Source organism: Hemiscyllium ocellatum, chromosome 32 (assembly GCF_020745735.1).
Source record: "Hemiscyllium ocellatum isolate sHemOce1 chromosome 32, sHemOce1.pat.X.cur, whole genome shotgun sequence".
NCBI lineage: Eukaryota > Metazoa > Chordata > Chondrichthyes > Orectolobiformes > Hemiscylliidae > Hemiscyllium > Hemiscyllium ocellatum.
In genome coordinates, this window is record NC_083432.1 from 28,676,323 (window position 1) to 28,696,915 (window position 20,593).

Below are 20,593 nucleotides of genomic sequence, written 5' to 3' on the forward strand. Positions count from 1 at the left end.
GTCGAGGTCTTTGGTTTAAGACTCAAGTTGCTTTACCACAAACTGAATTTGAAATTCTACTTTGTTGTGATTGAAAACCCCGAGATGATCCTTAACTACGAGATCTCTTATTAATCCTACCTCATTAGATATTACCAGATCTATAATAGCCTGTTCCTGGGAAGGTCTGATCTCCGAGCATATGATACAACAGGATAGAATACAAACAAACCCAATGTTGGTTTTCATTTGTGAGCCTTATATGATGTGTAACATATAATGCAATTTTAAATACAAAATCTATTGATCTTCATTATCTGATTTGTAAGTAATAGACTAGAAATGTAAAGATGCATCGGACAGCTGTGTTTTATTTTGAGATTACTTATGGAAGACGAAGCTGGAAATAATTTCAAATTAAAACCCTAGGTTCCTGTTTTGCAGCTGTAAAATGAATGTCAGTGTTCCAATATAGGGGTTGGTGAAACCCAATAACACGAGCCAAAATTTTAGGGGGCCTGCTGTGCTTTGACCAATGGCTTGGAGTCCATGCCAATGGGCTAGGGCAGAGACTCATGCATTCTGTGGTACACATGTGCGCTTTGTGCCAGGAATGTATTGTCCAATGATATAGATATGAGGTGGCATCATGGTTCCACATGTTAGGATTATATTTTTGGCATGTACATACCCATTCCAGGCCAGCCCTAGACAGCGGTGTTTTGTTTTGAGATTACTTATGGAAGACAAAGCTGGAAAGAACTTCAAATTAAAACCCTAAGTTGCTGTTGGTCACCATTCAGCACCCTTCCACACTTGCTATTTCTTCCCACCACTGCTCTCCATAATTATCCAACTCCCTCCCTGTTTCTCACAAACCCTCGACTCACCCTGTTGTTGTTCCTACACCAGCTCCTTGAGTGTGGAGTCGCAGATAGATAGGACAGTGAAGAAAGCATTTGGTTTGCTTTCTTTTATTGGTCAGAGTATTGAGTACAAGAGTTGGGAGGTCATGTTGCGACTGTAGAGGACTTTGGTTAGGCCATTGTTAGAATATTGCGAGCAATTCTCATCTCCTTCCAATCAGAAGGATGTTGTGAAACTTGAAAGGGTTCAGAAAATATTTACAAGGATGTTATTAGGGTTGGAGGATTTGAGCTATAGAGAGTGGCTAAACAGGCTGGGGCTGTTTTCTCTGGAGCTTTGGAGGCTGAGGGGTGACCTTATAGAGGTTTACAAAATTGAGGCACATGGATAGGGGAAATAGACAGTCTTTTCCCTGGGGTCGGGGAGTCCAGAACTAGAGGGCATAGGTTTAAGGTGAGAGGGGAAAGATATAAAAAGGACCTAAGGGGCAACTTTTTAATGCAGAGGATGGTATGCGTATTGAATGAGCTGCCAGAGGAAGTGGTGCAGGCTGGTACAATTGCAACATTTAAAAGACATTTGGATGGGTATATGAATAGGAAGGGGTTTGGAGGGATATGGGCCGGGTGCTGGCAGGTTGGACTAGATTGGGTTGGGATATCTGGTCGGCATGGACGAGTTGGACCGATGTGTCTGTTTCCATACTATACATCTCTATGACTCTATGACTCTATGCATCGTGGTCAGTGGCCTGAAATACAATTGACATTATGAATGAACTCTCTGGGAATGCTCAGTAGACCACACCCTATTTCTGAATGTATACGGGATGTGAGATCCAATATCAAGTGGACCTTGAAGTCTTATGACCTTTCTTGAACAAACCAATTTCTCGGTCTTCTGGATTAGAGTCATCAGTGAAAGACTGCACATGTTTACCATGGTAACTGATCCCTTCATTCACACTCCTATACTATTTCTTAAGCATCATGAGAATACAATTTTTTCCCAACACTTGTACTGAAGAGAGACCTTTGGGAAAGGATCGGTTTGACATTGTTTCTGTCAGATGTAATACAACAGTTAATGCAGGCAGAACCTATTGCTCTTTGGAAAGCACACAGGGGAACTTTGTTCACATTCAGTAGTCATGTTAAATTGAAGTTTTTTCTTGTACAGGGTTGCAATTTCCATACCAAGTTGAATTCTTTGTGAAAAACAGAAATGTGGAGGAGGTGTTACCATTTGAGGTACAAAAACAATTCAAGGACAGAGTGCAGAGCATTTGGGAATCGAATCATTTGACCATAATCAACATCACTTCTGCATTAGACAGAGGAGGCCGAGTTCCATTGCCTATTGAAGGGAGGAAAGAAGGGTGAGATAATTTATATACATTTCAAAACTTTAATGGCTGAAGTTAATGCAATGTTTGTTCATATTTTCTCATGGATGAAAAGGTATCAAATAATTAATAGGAGCAAGCCTTCCAGCCAATATTGTCAAAATGTGTCCATTTCAAAAGCAACTTAAAAAAGAAACAGATTTTTTAAAAGTTGCATGTTCATTTCTATCGCTGTGCTATCGTGAGTTCTGCTGGAGCTTGCCAGTTATGGCTGTGCAGAGAACTAGTCACCTCATTTGCTGAATCAAGTGTCAGTCGATACCTGGGCATTCAGGTGGATGTTGTGATTGAAATGTTTAAGTTTGCACTAGGAAAGTTAATCCTGCTCCTACAGGCCCCACCAGAAAAGTGATGAAATATGACCTGGACCATTTTGTGAACAGTTGCCAGTGGAACCTTTTCATGCTGCTTTGTCCATTTGTATCTTAAGCTTTCAAACAGTGACCCCCATCCCGATTCATTCTAAGAGTTCAATGAGGGTCCTTCTTGATTCAGATATGTGCTTGTGTTGTCCTTCAAAAAGGAAGACTTGGTCACGTGGCAGTTTGTGTGATTAAAACAAGAATGGAGCATTAAGTGCACCACTCCAATTTTAAAACCCATTTTTAAAACTTCATGCTAAGAATGGTACCATGTAAGATATATCTTCCATCCACTGCCAATGGAAAGGCAGCTGCGAGTTTTTAAAAAACACCATGTAGAGACATAATACAACGCAACATCTTATTAATCATTTCCCTTAAACTAGCAGTCGTGCTCATGAAAGCCAAGGCTGAAGAAGGGCTTATGCCCAAAACGTCGATTCTCCTGCTCCTTTGATGCTGCCTGACCTGCTGCGTTTTTCCAGCAACACATTTTTCAGCTCTGATCTCCAACATCTGCAGTCCTCACTTTCTCCAAGGCTATTCATAGCCATGCAAACAATACGTATTAGTACAAGCACTGCCTCCATTTTAATTACATTTCAATTCTAAAAAAGCCATTGTACTGACTCTGCAACTTTGTTAGTTTCTTTTGTCTAATTTGTTCTAAGATGGAGTAGAAACTAACTTAGTAAGAATCAGGAAAAATCACTCAAATCAATTAACAGTGGAATGTACTACCCTTATAGAGATCTATCATGCAAACCTTCCACATTCTTTCTAGCTTATATTCACATAGCTCCTCAGCTTTTGTCCATATCAACTATTTCATTACCATATTTACAACTAGCTAATTTTTGATTACATCTTATTCTTAAAGACTGACATATAGAGAGCATTATACTGAAGGGCTGCTGTGTATTATTACTTAAGTTCTACATTAAACAAATACTATCCTCAGCAAATATGAACTCCATGTACAGACTTGATCCATCAAAGAATGACAAATTGTATCAAACAAAACTGACAATTCATGTAGCCATATATTATTTTAGATACTAATCCAAGAAATAACTGACTGCAAGCATATCACTTTATTCTCCTTTATCATTAAGAGCTCTGAGTATTTTAGTATTGCATTGAGACCAGCCTTAATTTGTTGTAATTAGAAAGCGTTCACAAGTGGAGAATAGAATCTGCCAGAGAACAGAACTTGCTATGGCAACCACAGCCTAAATGAAGTTGCTGCAGAGAGGAAACAAAAATTCTGTCCATTATGTTATGTTCTTCAAACATCATGCAAATTCATTCAGAATTACAATTGTGCATTGCATTGAGCAAGACCAATGCATACTCAACTGAAGGCTATTAGTGAACAATTTTATCTGCACTTCCACAATAGAGATTGCAGCGGAGAAGATTCCACATTGTATTACATTTCTGATGTGATTTTGTCTCCAGAAGAGTGTTTTACTTGATGCAGCAAAGGTCATGTTCATCTTTGTAACTTAAGAAACCAAGCATGGACAGCCTGGCTTTGAAGAATCCAACAGATACTTATTACAGTTATTTATGATATCAGACATTCTGAAACACTAAAGTCCCTGGATGAACATTAAGCTAATAGGTAGAACAGAAAACCAAGGCTCTGTGCTGTGTACCAAGCTTCTTGTGATCTGAAATAAGGTAGACTCAAGGATCATTATAGCCTTGGGTCACATGCTATGATACAGTGTTGGCATTATGGAGCCTATCTCCTCAAAGTACACTGACACACTGTGTCTTCTAAATGTATTTTGTTTTGAACAGGCCGGACCTTCTCAAAATGCTTCAAAAAGGTAGTATAGACCCTAACTTTTCTCATTGTTGTAAGCAGATGAAAAGTGCACATACCAGGAGTAATGCAGCTGGCCCAACCACTTGGTTTTAAACAAAACAAAATGTATTTATACGTGCACAAAAGAGTGTAGAATAACATAACTCATCTAAAAACCCAATTGACTCTATCACAACTTAATCATGCTGTTCCAAACACGTGCAACATCTCCATAAGCACCTCTTGGAAAAAAAATGGTAAAATCAAACACAGGTTCTTACAGGAGAGATGTCAGAGAGAGAGAGAGAGAGAGGGAGAGAGTGAGAGAGAATCAGCATGGAGCTGTTTCTGTGACTCCAGCAGTTTTTCTGGTTCCCAGCTAAGATTTCATCAGCGGCTGCAAAATAGCCAATGCTAAAACCAAAACAAACCAGAGAAAAGCTGAGCAGGGAGGATGGGCCACTCCCCTTGCATTGTGCAGGTTTTTAAAAAAAACTTGAAAACCTTTTTGTCTGAGGCAGATTCTGTTAGCTATAATCAAATTGGCCCTAAAACCCATCCAAACTAGACACATCAGAACCTCTGCATTTACGACCCCTCTCGAAAAAAAAAACAAGGACAGAATAACCTTGTTAAAGGAGCAGCATCATCATAATGTAGACAAACTGAGAGTAGGGTATATCACAACCAGTATGTCCTGTATGCTGTAAGGCTGCACAGCCACACTAAAGTTCCACCGTGGTTCCGTACACAGCACTTGACATGCCAATGCATTAGGTTCTGGTTTTTGACATTGCTAATGTGAACAGACCTTACAGGCGCATGCACCAAAAAAAAACTGAGATGGAGCATTGATCATTACACCCCATTTTTCCAAAGATAAAAACTTATCCCCAATAGATATATATGGTTGTACATAGGCACCAGTTGATAATTCAATAATTACACAAGTGGGTAAACAGAACTTCCAACTCATTGGGCATCACTGACAATCTCCTCTTTGGAAAAGGCACAACCGTGCCATTTGCTGAGGCACCCTTCCACCAGATTGGTCAATAGATCTTAGCATTGCTCTTGGTACAACGTGAGTTGGAGCCATTTAATCCTGAGGTTCAAGAGCTTTCCAGATCTTTTATGTACCTTTTTGATTGACTGTGGAAAGACCAGATGTGTTAATTTTGCAAAGCTCTGCATTGGCAAGAGCAAGCAAAAATTTTCTATTTCTTTTCTTGACATCATCAATCACTTGATATGTGAAATATTTGTTGTGGTATATGTGTGTCTGTGTGTTAGTTGAATGGTTGGTATTCCCATAAATGTTTCATTAGATGCTCGGTCCATAATTTGCTATCCATGAATTTGCCTTAAACGCCTTGGGCAGTTAAAATATTTTCTATATTCACTCATTTGTGGCACGTGGGCAACATTTATTGCCCATTCCTAGTTGCCCCTGGGAAGATAGTGGTGAGCTGCCTTCTTGAATCGCTGCACTGCGTCTGCTGTAGGTAGACCCACAGTGACTTTTGGGAGGGAATTCCAGGGTTTTAACACAGTGAGAGTGAAGCAACTGTAATATATTTCCAAGTCAGAATGGTGAGTAACTTGTAGAGGAACTTACAGGTGGTGGGGTTCCCATATATCTGCTGCCCTCATGCTTTTGGTTGGAAGTGCTTGTGGGTTTGAAAGGTGCTATTTAAGGATTGTTGGTGAATTTCTGCAGTGCATCTTGTAGTTAGTGCACACTGCTGCTACTGAATGTCAGTGATGGAGAGAATGAATGTTTGTGGGTATGCTGCCATTCAAATGGACAGTGTCAAGCTTCTTCAGTGTTGTTGGAGCTGCACCCATCCAGGTAAGTGGGGAGCTTCCCAAGGGCAACTTAGAATGGGTAATAAATCCTGCTGACATTCCACAAATTAGTGAATACAGAAAAAGTTTTTACTGTCCAAGGTTTTAAAGGCAAATTCATGGATATTAGATTATGGTCTGGGCATCTAATGAAACATTTACAGAATAACAACTGTTCAACTAACGCATGCACATGTGCAACAACAAATATTTCACAGATCAAGTGATAGATGATCCCGGGAAAAGAAATAGAAAAGTTTTGCTTGCCATTGCTATGATATTCCTAACTTGAACCTTGTAGGTGATGGATAGACTTTGGAGAATGAAGAGGTGAGCTACGTGTTGCGGTATTCCCAGCCTCTGACCTGTTCTTGCAGCCACTGTGTTTATGTGGCATGTCCAATGGTAAGCCCTCAGAACCTTGATAGTGGGGGATTCAGTGATGACATCGCCATTGAATGTAAAGTGCAGTAGTTAGATTGTATCTTAAAGGAAATAATCATTGCTTGGCATTTGTGTGGCACAAATGTTGCTTGCCATTTTTAAGTCCAAGCCTGGACATTTTCCAAAACTTGTTGCATTTGAACATGGACTGCTTCAGTATCTGAGGAGTCACAAATGGTGCTGAACATTGTACAATCATCAGCAAGCATCCCCACTTCTGACCATATGATAGAGGGAAGGTCATTGATGAAGGAGCTGACTTTGTATGGCCCACGGATACCATCCTGAGGAAATTCTTGTCAAGACATCCTGGTGCCGAGATGACTGACCTCGAACTACCACAAGCAACCTCTGTATCTCCAGCCAGCAGAGAGTTTTCTCCTTGATTCCTATTGATTCCAGTTTTGCTTGGACTCCTTGATGCCAAACTCAGTCAAATGTGACCTTGATGTCAAGGACTGTCACTCTCATGTCATTTTTTTGTCTGTGTTTGAACCAAGGCTATAATGAAGACAGGATCTGAGTTGCCCTGTCAGAACCCAAACTGGGTGTCAGTGAGTAGGTTATTGCTGAACAGCACTGTCGATGACATCTTCCATCACTTTATTGATGATTGAGAGTAGACTGATAGGCTGATAATTGTGATTGGATTTGTCCTGCTTTTTTTCGTGTGGAACATACTTAGGAACTTTTTCACATTCTCATGTAGATGCAAGTGTTGTAGCTGTACTGGAAGAACTAGGCTAGGAGCATGGCAAGTTCTGGAGCACAAGTATTCAATGCTAGTGTCAGAATGTAGTAGGGGTCTATGGCCTTTTCAGAATCCAGTGCCTCCAACATTTTCTTGATATGTTTTTCTTTACATATTTGAATGCACTTTTGCACTTTTCCAATGGGTAAAGTTAATAGTGATTGTCAGCAATTATACAATGCTAGTCAATGTAACAGTTAATTTAGATTTGCAGATCAGAGCACTATAATTAATAACTGCATTAAAAATGTATCTACATTACAGTACAATTGTGAAGATGGTAAAATACTTACCTGTTACAATGTTCATGACTTCTTAGTAGGTTTTTCCCAGTGTCATGACCTCGTAAACCGCACATGTATATTTTAGTGATTCCAAAATTCACACAAGCATGCAAAATTAGTAGGATGACGGAAATTCAAACTTTCTGTGGTCCTCATAATGGTAACACTGGCTTCAGAAGAGCTGTGTGCATGAGTCACACTCGAGGACCCATCGAGTGGGAAGGCACTGCAGGTTGGAAGTTGCAGCCAGAAATTCTAATCTGTTTTAATTCTCCTGACCTCAGTGCTGCCTCCAACAGGACTCAAACATATGGTCATTTCATTCCAAACAACTTGCTTTTTTAAGATAGTATTATATTATCCCTACAGAGTGGAAGCTGACCATTCCGCCCACACCGACCCTCCAAAGAGCATCCCACCCAGACTCTGTAACCCTGCATTTCCCATGGCTAACCCACCTTGCCCACATATCTTTGGACTGTGGGAGGAAACCAGAGCACCTAGAGGAAGTCCACACAGACATGGGGAGAATGTGCAAAGTCCACACAGACAATCGCTCAGAGGATGGGAACAAACCTGGGTCCCTGGCACTGCAAGGCAGCAATGCTAACCACTGATCCACCGTGACCTCGTCTATTGTAAATGCATTTACAGTGAGGTCTTAATGAGTGGTATTTAATTACTACAAGTTTACAAATGGTAGCTAATTGCCACAAAATTTCATGACCAGTACTGGACAACTTACTGCCGTCAGTAAGAAATTTCTATGGTTATCCATATAACTGAGAGAACACTGCAAATGTTTTTCCTTTGAAGAAAAAGTCACTTTTACTACCAGTAGGTGGCATACATGTAAAGGTACTGTAAATGTATTACACCTTATTAGTGTCGAATTTTATTTTTTTTGAAATACCAATCCAATAAGGCTGCCCAATGAAAAGATCACTCGAGCAACAGAATGAACTGAATTCCTGACCTATTAACCGTAATTGCCCACAACAATGTGGTTTACTCTTAAATACGCTTTGGGTATTTAGAAAGGGTCAATAAATGTTGGCCTTGGATTTATTGAGTGAATTTTTTTTAAAAGTGCTTAAAATGCTCTCAAAGGCACACCCGTACTACTGTAAATTTCTGGTTCTGGGATTCCATGTCAGTTTTGGCGTTGTAGAATCTTAAAATCGGAGGGATCTGATTAACGAGCCAACGAATTGAAACTGATTTTTATCGTCTGATCTGAAAAGGAAACGTTCAAATTTTTAATTTGGCACTCCCATAACATGTCTGCTGGTGGCTGATTGAAGTGTATGGTCGTAAACTCCAAACTCCAAAACTGTTAGTTTTATGCTTGCAGTGCACAAAGGCTAAGTTAGAATTTAAAAAGACGCTGATGTTGCCAGGCTCAACTGAGACAAGCTGAAATTAGAACATTTTGAGCCTGAAGACTGTTGAAAGCTTAAGTGGTTTCACAGCAGGAAAAAACTTGGTGAAAGAAATTTTTGACATTCTGTTTAGTCAGCCTTTTCCTTGCTTCTGGCTGATTGCAACAGTGAAAGATTTTGACACCTCAGTCTCTGCTCTGCTACCGCAATGTGGCTTTCTCAAAAGGTATAGTATTCCTTATCAGCATACTTTTGTGTGACATTAAGATTGTGCAGCCAACCTGAATCCAATGAGGATATTTATGAGGAGATGTAAATTAAAATTGACTGCTGCACTAAAGAGGTAATAATCGACTCTGCTGCATGAAAAGAAATTACAGCCATGTTCTCCTGCCAGATAACTCTGTGCCAGCTATGAAGGGTAGAGGCAGCTGTATGAAGACAATTCATATCTAATATTTTTTGGGCACTTAAAGTTGAAGGATTGTGGAGATGTCTCAATTATTATGCTTAGAGTCAATGTGAAGACAAGTTGGATTTTTTTTTAATGGGGGAGGCAGTGGCCTAGTTGTATTCATAGAACCCCCACAGTGTGGAAACAGGCCATTTGACCCAACAAGTCCACACCGACTCTCCGATGAGTAAAGCACCCAGACCCATCCCCCTACATTTCCCCTGACTAATGCACCAGACCCACGTATCCCTGAACACTAATGGGCAAATTAGCATGGCCAACTCATCTAACTTGCACATCTTTGGACTCTGGGAGGTGACCGGAGCACCTGGAAGAAACCCACGAAGACACGGGGAGAATGTGCAAACTCCACACAAACAGTCACCCTAGGCTGGGATCAAACATGGGTCCTTGGCACTGTGAGGCAACAATGCTAACCACTGAGCCACTATGCCACTCCCATATTATTGACCAGACTGTTAATCCATAGTCTCAGGAAACGTTCTGGGCCCAGATTCAATTCCTGCCACGGAACCTGTTGGAATTTTCATTCCTTTCTTTATTGAATTTAGAGTCTAACGATGACCATTGTCAATAGTTGGAAAAACCCATCTGGTTCACAAATGCCCTTTCGGAAAGAAAACTGCTTTCCTTTCCTGGTCTGGCCTACATGTGACTCCAGACCCGCAACAATGTGGTTGACCCTTGAATATCCTCTGGAAAATTAAGAAGGGGAAATGAATACCGGCCTAGGCAGTGGTGCCTACATCCTATGATTGAACTTTTAAAAATCAGGTACAGCTTAGAAATATACAATTCCAGACAATTGCTAGTTTTGGTTTCATAAACACACTTTGATGAAAGGACCTGATTGTTTTACCACTGTGTTTATGGCTACTCTGCTTGGTCAGAGTTTGCAGTCTTGGAGTTTGGCTTGGATCTTCATTTGGAGAAATCCCCTGCTCAATTTGTTCTTCTGTTTCTGATTGTTCTTTTGAAAGTGCGACTGAAAGAATTGGTCAATGTTGAATTTCTTCAGAAAATTGCACTTTTGGCCAAGACCCCAGAGATAAAGGATGCATGATTGATGATAGCCACGCCTACTGGAACACAGATTGACAGGTCTTAGAGCATCCTATGCCCGACCTTTTTTATTCTTAAAGTATTACAACTATTGGCCAGATAGTCCTTTTCACAAAAAAGTCAGTCTCTGCACAAGAAAGTCATTTCTTTTATTCCTTTATTCCTTTACCTGAAACAAGAGTATGAGTATGTGTGATACATATGTTTGTGTGTATGTTCTGGGTTAGTTAGAGAGGTAAACGCATATAAATAGTATATGTTGACCAATTCTGCAGCTTCATTGATTGGGTTTCATTTTATCATAACCCAATGACTCCTGTGTTTATGTAAGAAATCTGATTGATGTATCTTTTTTATTCTAAGTCTACTATGGAGAAAGCAGCCAGTTGGCCATATTGGGACTTGGGTAAAAGAAAAGCTTTATGTTATGCAGTGACCCTTGGAATAGTGGGACTAAAATGACAGTGCTCCTCTCAGCTTAGTCACTACACCACATTATGCCTTCATGGCACTCACTAATTTCAGGGAGGCACGAGCCATGTTGCAATATCAACAATGAAAACAAATATTTGTCAGGTGACCATTGTATTTTACATGAAAACCGATTCATTCACCAGCTTTTGCATCACAGTGATGGAAGAGCAACATGAAACCATTCATTATCACAGGGTTGGCCTCAGATGCTGCCTGACCTGCTGTGCTTTTCCAGCACCACTCTAATCTTGTCATGACATGAGACCACCAGAATGGCCATTCAAATACCGGCATGGTTTTAAAGTGTTGTGATCTCAGCTGATGGTAATACTGGACAAGTCAAATCTCAAAGTGAAACCTGACTTGAGAGATGTTAAGTTTTATTTTTGCAGTTTGTTAATACATTAAAATAATACATTATATTCCTTCTCACAAAAGTAACACTTTTGCTGGAGGTTATGTCGTCAATGTAGTTTCAATGAACGAATACCGAAGTTTATTATTTACAAAAGGGGAAGACATTACTCTGCAAGATACAACAGCTGACATTAGATTATGACTAATATCTGATATACAGACTCAATCCTTTTTCCCTCAACAACGACCTCGCTGATACTCAAACCTGAGTAAAGAGTCACTTTGTTTCTATTTTCAAATTCCTTGTCAGTCAGTATGGCTGTAATTCAATTCTTTTTAGTAAATTTGTGTTCCTAAAATCCTTAAATAATCTGCTAACACAGCTCACTTACTTCTCATTATGATGTCCTTAAACTCCTTTTCCACTGCTTTCTGTTTCTGGAGACGTTATCTTCCTGAATGAAAGCCACTCAAGACTTATTTTGTTCTGTCTGGTCTTTACTGGAGACAACTAAGTGTATTTGCTAATATTACAAATGTTTTACCTTAGAATGATCTGCCTTTTCCTCTGAAGGAAATCTGCATTAACCTTTTGGATGGTTCTGTGTTTCTGAAATAATCTGTTTCTGTCTTTGACTCCCTGTGTCACATGACACCTTGCTGCTAGGCATTACTTTCTCTCTTCTACCCCTGTTTTCTAAACTGCTGCTCTATTCATCTTGTTAAAAGGTGACATTCAAGTGCGTAAAAACGTGTTTCCAGACAACCCAGTGCTACTCAGCAAGCTAAAGGTGAAATTGAAACTATGCCCTTTCTTTCTTGATATTACCTTCCCTTCTTAATACACAAATTATAGAAATGCAAATTAAACTTTAAGCCATACACTGTTCTGTCCACCTTGGAAACAACTTTTAAAGTAACAATAATACATTATGTACCTTCTCACGAAAGAAACACTTTTGCTCCAGGTTATGAATTTTGCAACATCTCAACCTGTTGCTTTGTGCTTGAATTGAAACATTTCTAGGGAGGTGGATTGATAGTCATTGAAAGGACATAATATGTCGAAGTGCCGTAGACAAGAAAGTTAGTGGTTGGACTTTTGGATTAAATTGAAATACTTAAAATATCTTTACTGTACAAACTTTGATTAAATAAAAACAAGCAATAATGATGAACTGGTTCAATCAACAAGTAAGACCATGGCCTAGAATTTTCTATTGAAAGATAGTCTTTGAAGCAGCATACATAAGAGTTTCACATTAGGGCCATGCAGAAGTAATGACATAGCCAATTCTACAGGCACTACAAGGAAGTTAAAAGTTAAATGGGAAATTCTGGAATCCTCTGAAATAAGCCCCTACTCTGACTTGGAGTCAGAGACTTTAGGTGGTTCTGACTCACTCACGTGAATAGTTAACCAAGAAAAGTGAAAGGAATTAAAACCTGCTTTAACTTTTATCTCCCCCATGGAAATTGAACTCGACCCACCTCACAAACAGCCCTTAACTCCCCCATGGATACAATATTCTCCAACTCTACTGCAATCCTCCAAAAAAATCTGATAACACATACCCAAACAAAATCCCAATTTCAAATGGACTGTCAGATCCAGCCTCTCTCAAAGTTAACCTCAATCTCTCTTGGACCTGACTCACCATGTCAATTCCCAAATACAATGACTCTCCCCCTCCAATATTCCCCAGAGGCAACATTGTGGAAGTGGACCAAGTGCCCTTTGTTACTTGTTACAGTATTGAAACAGCAATAGTTTCCATTAATACCTGCACTGAAGAAAATACCTCAAATGTTCTTATAAATGGAAGTTGTAGACTTTAATCATACTTATCACTTATTGCACAACCTTAGTGACTGACCGCAGAATTTGTAGGTATCATTTTAGTTGACTTCAAAGTTCCCCAGATCCAAAGCTTTTGACAACCTCCATAGAAGATCCTCAATGATTTTCCATTTCACATGCTGTGGGAATACTTAATACCATGTTCTCATTGACATAGTTTAATGTTGCTGGCATGAGAGTATCTGAGTCAGAATATTGGGTTCAAAAAGTAACTGATGGAAGGGTGTTGAATCGTGGGATCGTGGTAGAGGAATATGGACAAGAGCTCATGGAAAACTTTATTCAAATGACTGCTTCATTTTTTACATTACTCAGCCTCCATTTCAACTTTTCACACTGTTGCTGAAGTAGATTTCCAGGACAAAAAAGGCTGCAAACTACAAAATAGGTAGTTAAAAATCACACAACACCAGGTTAATGTCCAACAGGCTTATTTGGAAGAACTAACTTTTGGAGCTTTGCTCCTTCATCAGGTGGTTATGGAGTACATGATCGTAATACACAGAATTTACAACAAATGCTTACAGTGTGATATAACTGAAATTATACACTGAAAAGTACCTTGATTGCTTATTAATTTCTAACAGATGAGAGACTTAACAAATAATCAAGGTATTTTTCAATGCAAAGTTTTAGTTACATCACACTGTAAACACTTGCAATAAATTTTGTGTCTTACACTTGTGTCCTCCATAACCACCTGATGAAGGAGCAGAGCTCCGAAAGTTAGTTCTTCCAAATAAACCTGGTGGACTATAACCTGGTGTTGTGTGATTTTTAACTTTGTACACCCCAGTCCAACACCGGCACCTCCAAATCATGACAAAGTAGGTAAGTGTCACTCCATTCATTAGAATTAACGAGATAGTGATAGAAGCTTATGGCTATCTGATGTCTCACAGGGATACATTGTTAACTTTGCAAATGTATGGCCACCAAACTGGCATGAGCACTGTGCCAACTACACCTCAGACCACTCCACAGCTGTCCAAAGAGTCCCAGAGATGCATAAGTTTCATGCAGATGATTTAATACAAACATTTCTAGCTATATCCAAATACAGTCTCTGAATTTGCTGGACTCTTTTGTTGCTACAGAACTCACTGCAAGGAGAATATATGGATCCTTCCCTATAATAACAAAAATGCCCACAATAATCAAAATGTATTAATATCTTTAAAAATGTTATTTGTTGAAAAGCCGAAAAATCCAACATTGAATTTAATGTTTTGCTAAGAAATATTTCCAGCAGATTTATAATTTCACAATCTCATTGGCATCATGCCGTTTAAAAAAAATATACCGTACTGAAAATTGAGAATAACATGACAACCTTTTTTTATAGTGTGTATGTAAAGGTTGGCTCCAGGATTCCCTTTCCCTCTTGCCTGGAAGAAGAAGCAAGTCCTGATGAACAGTGTGATGATCAACAGGAACCCATCAGCTGTGAAGATGCATTTAGTCCTCATTTTATTATTGACTGGTGTAATATTTTACTGGTAAGTAGGTCTGATTGGTCAAATTGAAAATACATCACAAAACATCTTCCAAAATTCATTGCAGCATTGAAATAAAACTTTCTTCCTTTTAAGTAAAAATTAAAAAGCATTTTAAATCAAAGGATCTACTTTTAATTCAGAAAACCACCGAAAGGAAAACAAAAATAAATATTTCAGCATATCTAGAAGGCCCAGAGTTTGCTGTGAGCAAATGATTGAACTTGTACTTGCCTATGGACATTCCAGAGTGCTGCTGGCAGGACATGGAAATAACACAATAGCCTGGAAAGGGCATCGGGGGCTTATGTAAACAGTCCAAGCAACTGTGGATTTCCTGAACCAAACAGTTTGAAATGTCACAATTGGAATTGTAAATGTAAACAAAACTGAAGGAATATAACCCCATGCATACAAATATTAATTTTCTGTGCCAGAGAGGTTAATTCTCAAAAGTTAAGATATGTCACTCTCTTAAAAGGGTATTCAGTTTGCTAAGGCTGAGGGCTGAACTTAACCTGTATCTATAATAGGGAACTTTATTTATAAATAGGGAACTAATTGGTGAGGTGCTGTTTTTATGCTGTTTACTGAGGAATGATGCAAGTTAGAAAGTAATTTAAATGTCTAACTGTGTATGCACTCACTGGAATTTGCTATGTGGTTTTCCCATGACCGTAAGCGCTGTTATCTTCACTATCCTTTCTACAGGAAAATTGGAATTGGAGATTTTCCTCTCAAGAGCTTTTATTTAGTACCAAGTTTATAAATCCATGATATTTTGTGGTCTCGTTAAATAACTCACGGAAGTCCCACATTGTTCCCCACAGTAAATTGAAGAATGAATATTATTTTATAATGATAGGATTGAAAACATTCAGATTAATTGTACAACAGGAAAATCATCATTTTGGTTCCTGCCATAAATGCCCCTTTCTTGCCGTTCAGCTGTAATAAGTGGCCAAGGGCAGATTATACCATATTGCCTTTAAAGCAATACTTCCTCTGTTGCCATTGTAAATCAATGACATTTAGTTTCATATCAAAGCCTCTTTGATCTACACCGCTGAATTGTTTCAGATGGGTTCTTCATTCAAACTCAGGCTAGACTTCTGGACTAATTTTAAACAGTATGTATTAACTGTCTGTACATGACGACGTTACAGACGAGCCTGCTCTGGGTTGTACAAGTTCTAACCTCCAAGGAGAATACTCTCAAATGACTATTGAGGTCAAAGTCTCATTACAGCTGACCTCAGAGGCTCACCAGCATATTCATTAAACCGTTGCTCTACAATGTCCTATATCTCCAGAATTTTAGACCCCTCTATCAAATGAGACTGTATTCAAGAATGTTAGAGTAAAAGCATAGATGAGTGACAGCTGAAAATGTGTTGCTGGTCAAAGCACAGCAGGCCAGGCAGCATCTCAGGAATAGAGAATTCGACGTTTCGAGCATAAGCCCTCATTCCTGATAAATGTAGGAAATTCAAAAAGCTGACAGCTTGCAGAATCATGTACAGAAGTAAAGTCAGTTTTTTTTTGGTAAATGAATCAATGTGGAATTTCTTTTTTAACTGAGTAGGAGAGGCTGTCCACAGGGAAGGAACATCTGGCAAGTGAGAGGCTTTCAAAAGCATTAGTAGGGAACACTGGATGACGAGAGAAATTGAAACTCTCAAGAGAAAAAAGAAAGCACGTGTCAGGTATAGGGAGCTAGGATCAAGTGAATCCCTTGAGGAGAACAGGGGATGTAGGAGTACACTTATGAGGGAAATCAGGAGGGCAGAAAGGGATATGAGATGGCTTTGGCAGATAACGTGCCAGAGAATCCAAAGAGATTCAACAAGTATATGAAAGGCAAAAGAGTAACTAGGGAGAGATTAACACTCCTTAAAGATTAATGAGGTCATCTATGTGTGGAGCCACAAGAGATGGGTGACATTTGTACATTAAAAAATATTTAGCCGGGTACATGGGGAGGAAATATTTCGAGGGTTATGAATGAAACACAGGTGAATGAGACTAGTACAGTTTAGGAAACCTGGTCAGCATGAGTGAGTTGGGCTGAGGGGTCTGCCTCCATACTGCATATCTTTATGATTCTATGACTGACATATTCAGAACATTAGCTATGAAAAATATGGGGTAAAGATTTTATCCAAAACTAGTGAACAATTTCATATTTAACTAAGGTTATCCAGTTTGAATTAGACTGAAAGTCTTCACTGTACTGCTGGTCAGTGGAATTACACCGTTCAAAGGCTAATTGTAACTCTTTCTATCCAATGTAAATAAGAATAGCAGTAACTTGAAAACTGTACCACTTGCACATTCACCTAAACTCTTGATTCAGGTAGGGTGTGATTTGTAATATGTGATTAAATTCACGGTACAAACAGCTGGAGCATCTGCCATGCAATCTCCACTTGTTATGGGCTAACCAGTAAGGATAATGCTGGTGACCACTTGTAAAAGTGGGTGAGTTATTTCTCCATCTGCAGAGAATTGCAACATGTTACCAGACCTTTCGAAGTATCCACCTGGCCACTTCCTTCTCAAAATACAACACTGCTGATGTGAACTGTCAGCAGCCTGTTCCTGTTGGCTCTTAGTTTAAAGTCTTGTTTTACGCTCCTGACGCTGCAATTCTTCCCTTTGAAATGCAGCTGCATGCCCTTCAATCTTGGCAGCGGTGCCCAGTTTCCTGTCTTGAGACATTCAAGCTGCCTACTGCTTTTCAACAATAATCTGAGTCTGACCAAAACTTGGTTCACTGACAGAGCTAATATATTTCTCTCTTCCCGAAGCCACCAAACACAAATCTCCAATGAGGCACTTCTTACTTGGGACCCTCTCCATAGCACCAATAGGTTATAATTAGACAGCGAAAAAGATTGAAAGGTTACATAAGAGTGTTCTTAAATATAGTACAACACTGAGCCATATAATATGGAATTACAAAAAAATAAAATGACCAAGAGATTGGTCAAAGAGATTCCAGGAAAACAAATTGAGAAAATGGGACAGGGAGATTTAGGGAGGGAACTCAGATTCTTTGTGCTTTTTTTTACTTAAGACAAGCCCTTGATGGAACAGTTAAAATAGAGGATTCTAGACAGCCCAGAATTGGAGAACTGCAGATAGAATACTTAAAACAATCTAGGAATGGAAAAGATTACAGAGTTTTTTAAATTTGAGAATTTTAAAATTGATTAACCAATAATTAACGTGGGCCAGTGTGCACAGTGGTAATCAGTAAATAAAATTTGATGTGACTAAGGATAGAGGAGTGTTGGCTTATCTCAAGTCCATAGAAGGTGCAAGATGGAATGTTGGCTAAGAATACATTGGAATGGTTGACTTTAAAAGCAACAAAGGCATGGAAGATGGTTTCAGCAATAGATAAGCTGAAACCAAGGTAGAGTCAAGTGATGTTACAGAGGAGAAAAATCAGCAGTCTTTGTGATGACAAGGATATGTAGCCCAAAATTCAAGTTGAGTCAAATATGATATGAAGATTTGAACAGATTGGTTCAGCGTCAAGCTTTTACCAAATATTGGAGTTACGTTGATGGCTAAGGTTTAAATTTGTGTCAGGGACTGATGTCAATGGCTTTTGTTCTTCCGAATTTTTAGTTGGAGATAATTCCTGCTCCTCTGTTACTAAATGTTGAATGAGGAGCCTGATAATATAGGGTCTGCAGGGAGGTTGAAAGAAATGTAAGATGGAGCTATTTTGGGGGGCATTTAAGAAAGATGTTGTCAGTTATCTGGAAAATTAATGCTGCATTTCCCATGATGTCAGCAAGGGGTAGCTTGGAAATGAGAATTAGGAGGGACTTAGAATAGATCCTTGGGGAACTCTCAAAGTGATCATTTAAGTCTAAGAAAAAGACTCTACTGAAGGTGATTGTCCGACTATCATTGGTTGGATAAGAATGGAAACAGACAAGCTTAGTTTTGGAAAATTAAACATTCAGTCTCAAAATTCATTTGTCTTTGGTCTTTCCCTTAAGTGGCTCCTGTGCCTTTGTAGCAATGATAAAGGAAAGACCAGTCCAGAACTCTCAGTAAACCTCGATCCCTCCTAATCTATCCTTCATTGATTTAGCCTGCTTTTCCTTACACTTTCGGGTCATGTCAATGCTAGTTTTTCCACATTAAACGCACCACATAAATAAAAGATGATATGCACTGAACTTAATCCAATGCATGTTATTAAAAGGTGCATGAACACATGATATTTCTCTTTCAAATTATATACAACCACTATTTTACAGTGTTCACATCATTTTTCTTCTTTAATCTTTCTCGGAATGTGGGTACTGCTGGCAAAGCCAACATTAGTTGCCCTTGGTAAAAACAATGACTGCAGATGCTGGAAATCAGATTCTGGATCAGTGGTGCTGGAAGAGCACAGCAGTTCGAACTGCTGTGCTCTTCCAGCACCACTGATCCAGAATCTGGTTTCCAGCATCTGCAGTCATTGTTTTTACCTCATTAGTTGCCCTTGCCAATTATCCCTGAATTAAGCAGCTTGTCCAGCTATTTTGGGGGGCATTTAAGAATGATGCACATTGCTGTGGGACTAAAGTTAAGGACACCAGATTTCTTTATCTGAAGGACAATAGTGAACCAGAGGTTCACTGAAGAGGTGAGATTTATAAGTTATACATGATAGGATGAAAGAATTGCACAGTATCAGTATCCCATCAATAAGTCACCCTTTATTTACATGTGCACAGTAAATAAACTCTGACCAGAGTTGAAAAGTGTGGTGCTGGAAAAGCACAGCAGGTCTGGCAGCACCCAAGGAGCAGGAGAGTTGACTTTTTGGGCATTCCTGATGAAGGGCTTATGCCCGAAATGTCAAGTCTCCTGTTCCTTGGATGCTGCCTGACCTGCTGTGCTTTTTCAGTGCCACACTTTTCGACTCTAACTCTCCAGCAGCTGCAGTCCCCACTTTCTCCTGTGGACTCTGACCAGCCAGGCCTAATAGAATGAGGGGATTATAGAGATGGAATTGCAGTGAGGAACCTCCAGGAATGGGTCTCTTGATCAACCAGACAGGGTGCAGATTAAGCTACAGCTGGAATTCAGGCCAGTATGGTGGTAAAATTTCCAGAGTGAAGGCCAATTTCCAGAACATGCAAGAGACATGGAGGAGTTTGGAGAATAAAGTGGTAAACCTACTCTCAGGGAGTAAAAGGCAGCATGCTCCGTATTGATGGTAAAAGAGGGCAGGTTGCAAACTGAAAACAGCAGGGGAGTGCGTATGGTGGGGGACATTTTTAAAATAAACATTTTAAAATATATTTGTGTAATATATTTGTGCAATATATTTAAGGAGAGTAGCATCACACCTATGAACAAAAATCAAATAGTGAGAGCAAAGTTAAAAAATAAAATAACAGGCCCACAGACAATGCTGGCAGCCAAGATCTGGTTTACACATTGACAAAACTTTTGGAAAGTAGAGTTGCTCATAGTACAAGGTAGGCCCTTTTGGAAATGCAAACTGATCTGTTACAGCATAACCTCTGTTGGAAGAATGTAATTGCATAGTGAAAACTTTACACTGGTGATTGTCATACAATGTGGTCATAGGAATTAGTGATGAGAAATATTGACAGGAAGTGTATATAGATGGAAGAGTTTCATTCAGTATATCTCGCATTATGCACACAATATGTATTGAATTGTAAACACAGGCTTCAGTAACCCTTC

General features: G+C 39.3%; 1 protein-coding gene across 5 annotated transcripts in view; it reads left to right on the forward strand.

The window, feature by feature from the left end:
• Nucleotides 1-20,593, forward strand: part of LOC132831040 (epsilon-sarcoglycan-like) — an 86,511-nt gene that overhangs the window by 42,768 nt on the left and 23,150 nt on the right. For all 5 annotated transcript variants that reach the window (XM_060849088.1, XM_060849087.1, XM_060849091.1 and 2 more), the window contains exons 6-7: nucleotides 2,026-2,224; nucleotides 14,713-14,866. In XM_060849088.1, coding sequence (XP_060705071.1) covers nucleotides 2,026-2,224; nucleotides 14,713-14,866 — 353 coding nt within the window. The remainder of the gene's footprint in view (nucleotides 1-2,025; nucleotides 2,225-14,712; nucleotides 14,867-20,593) is intronic.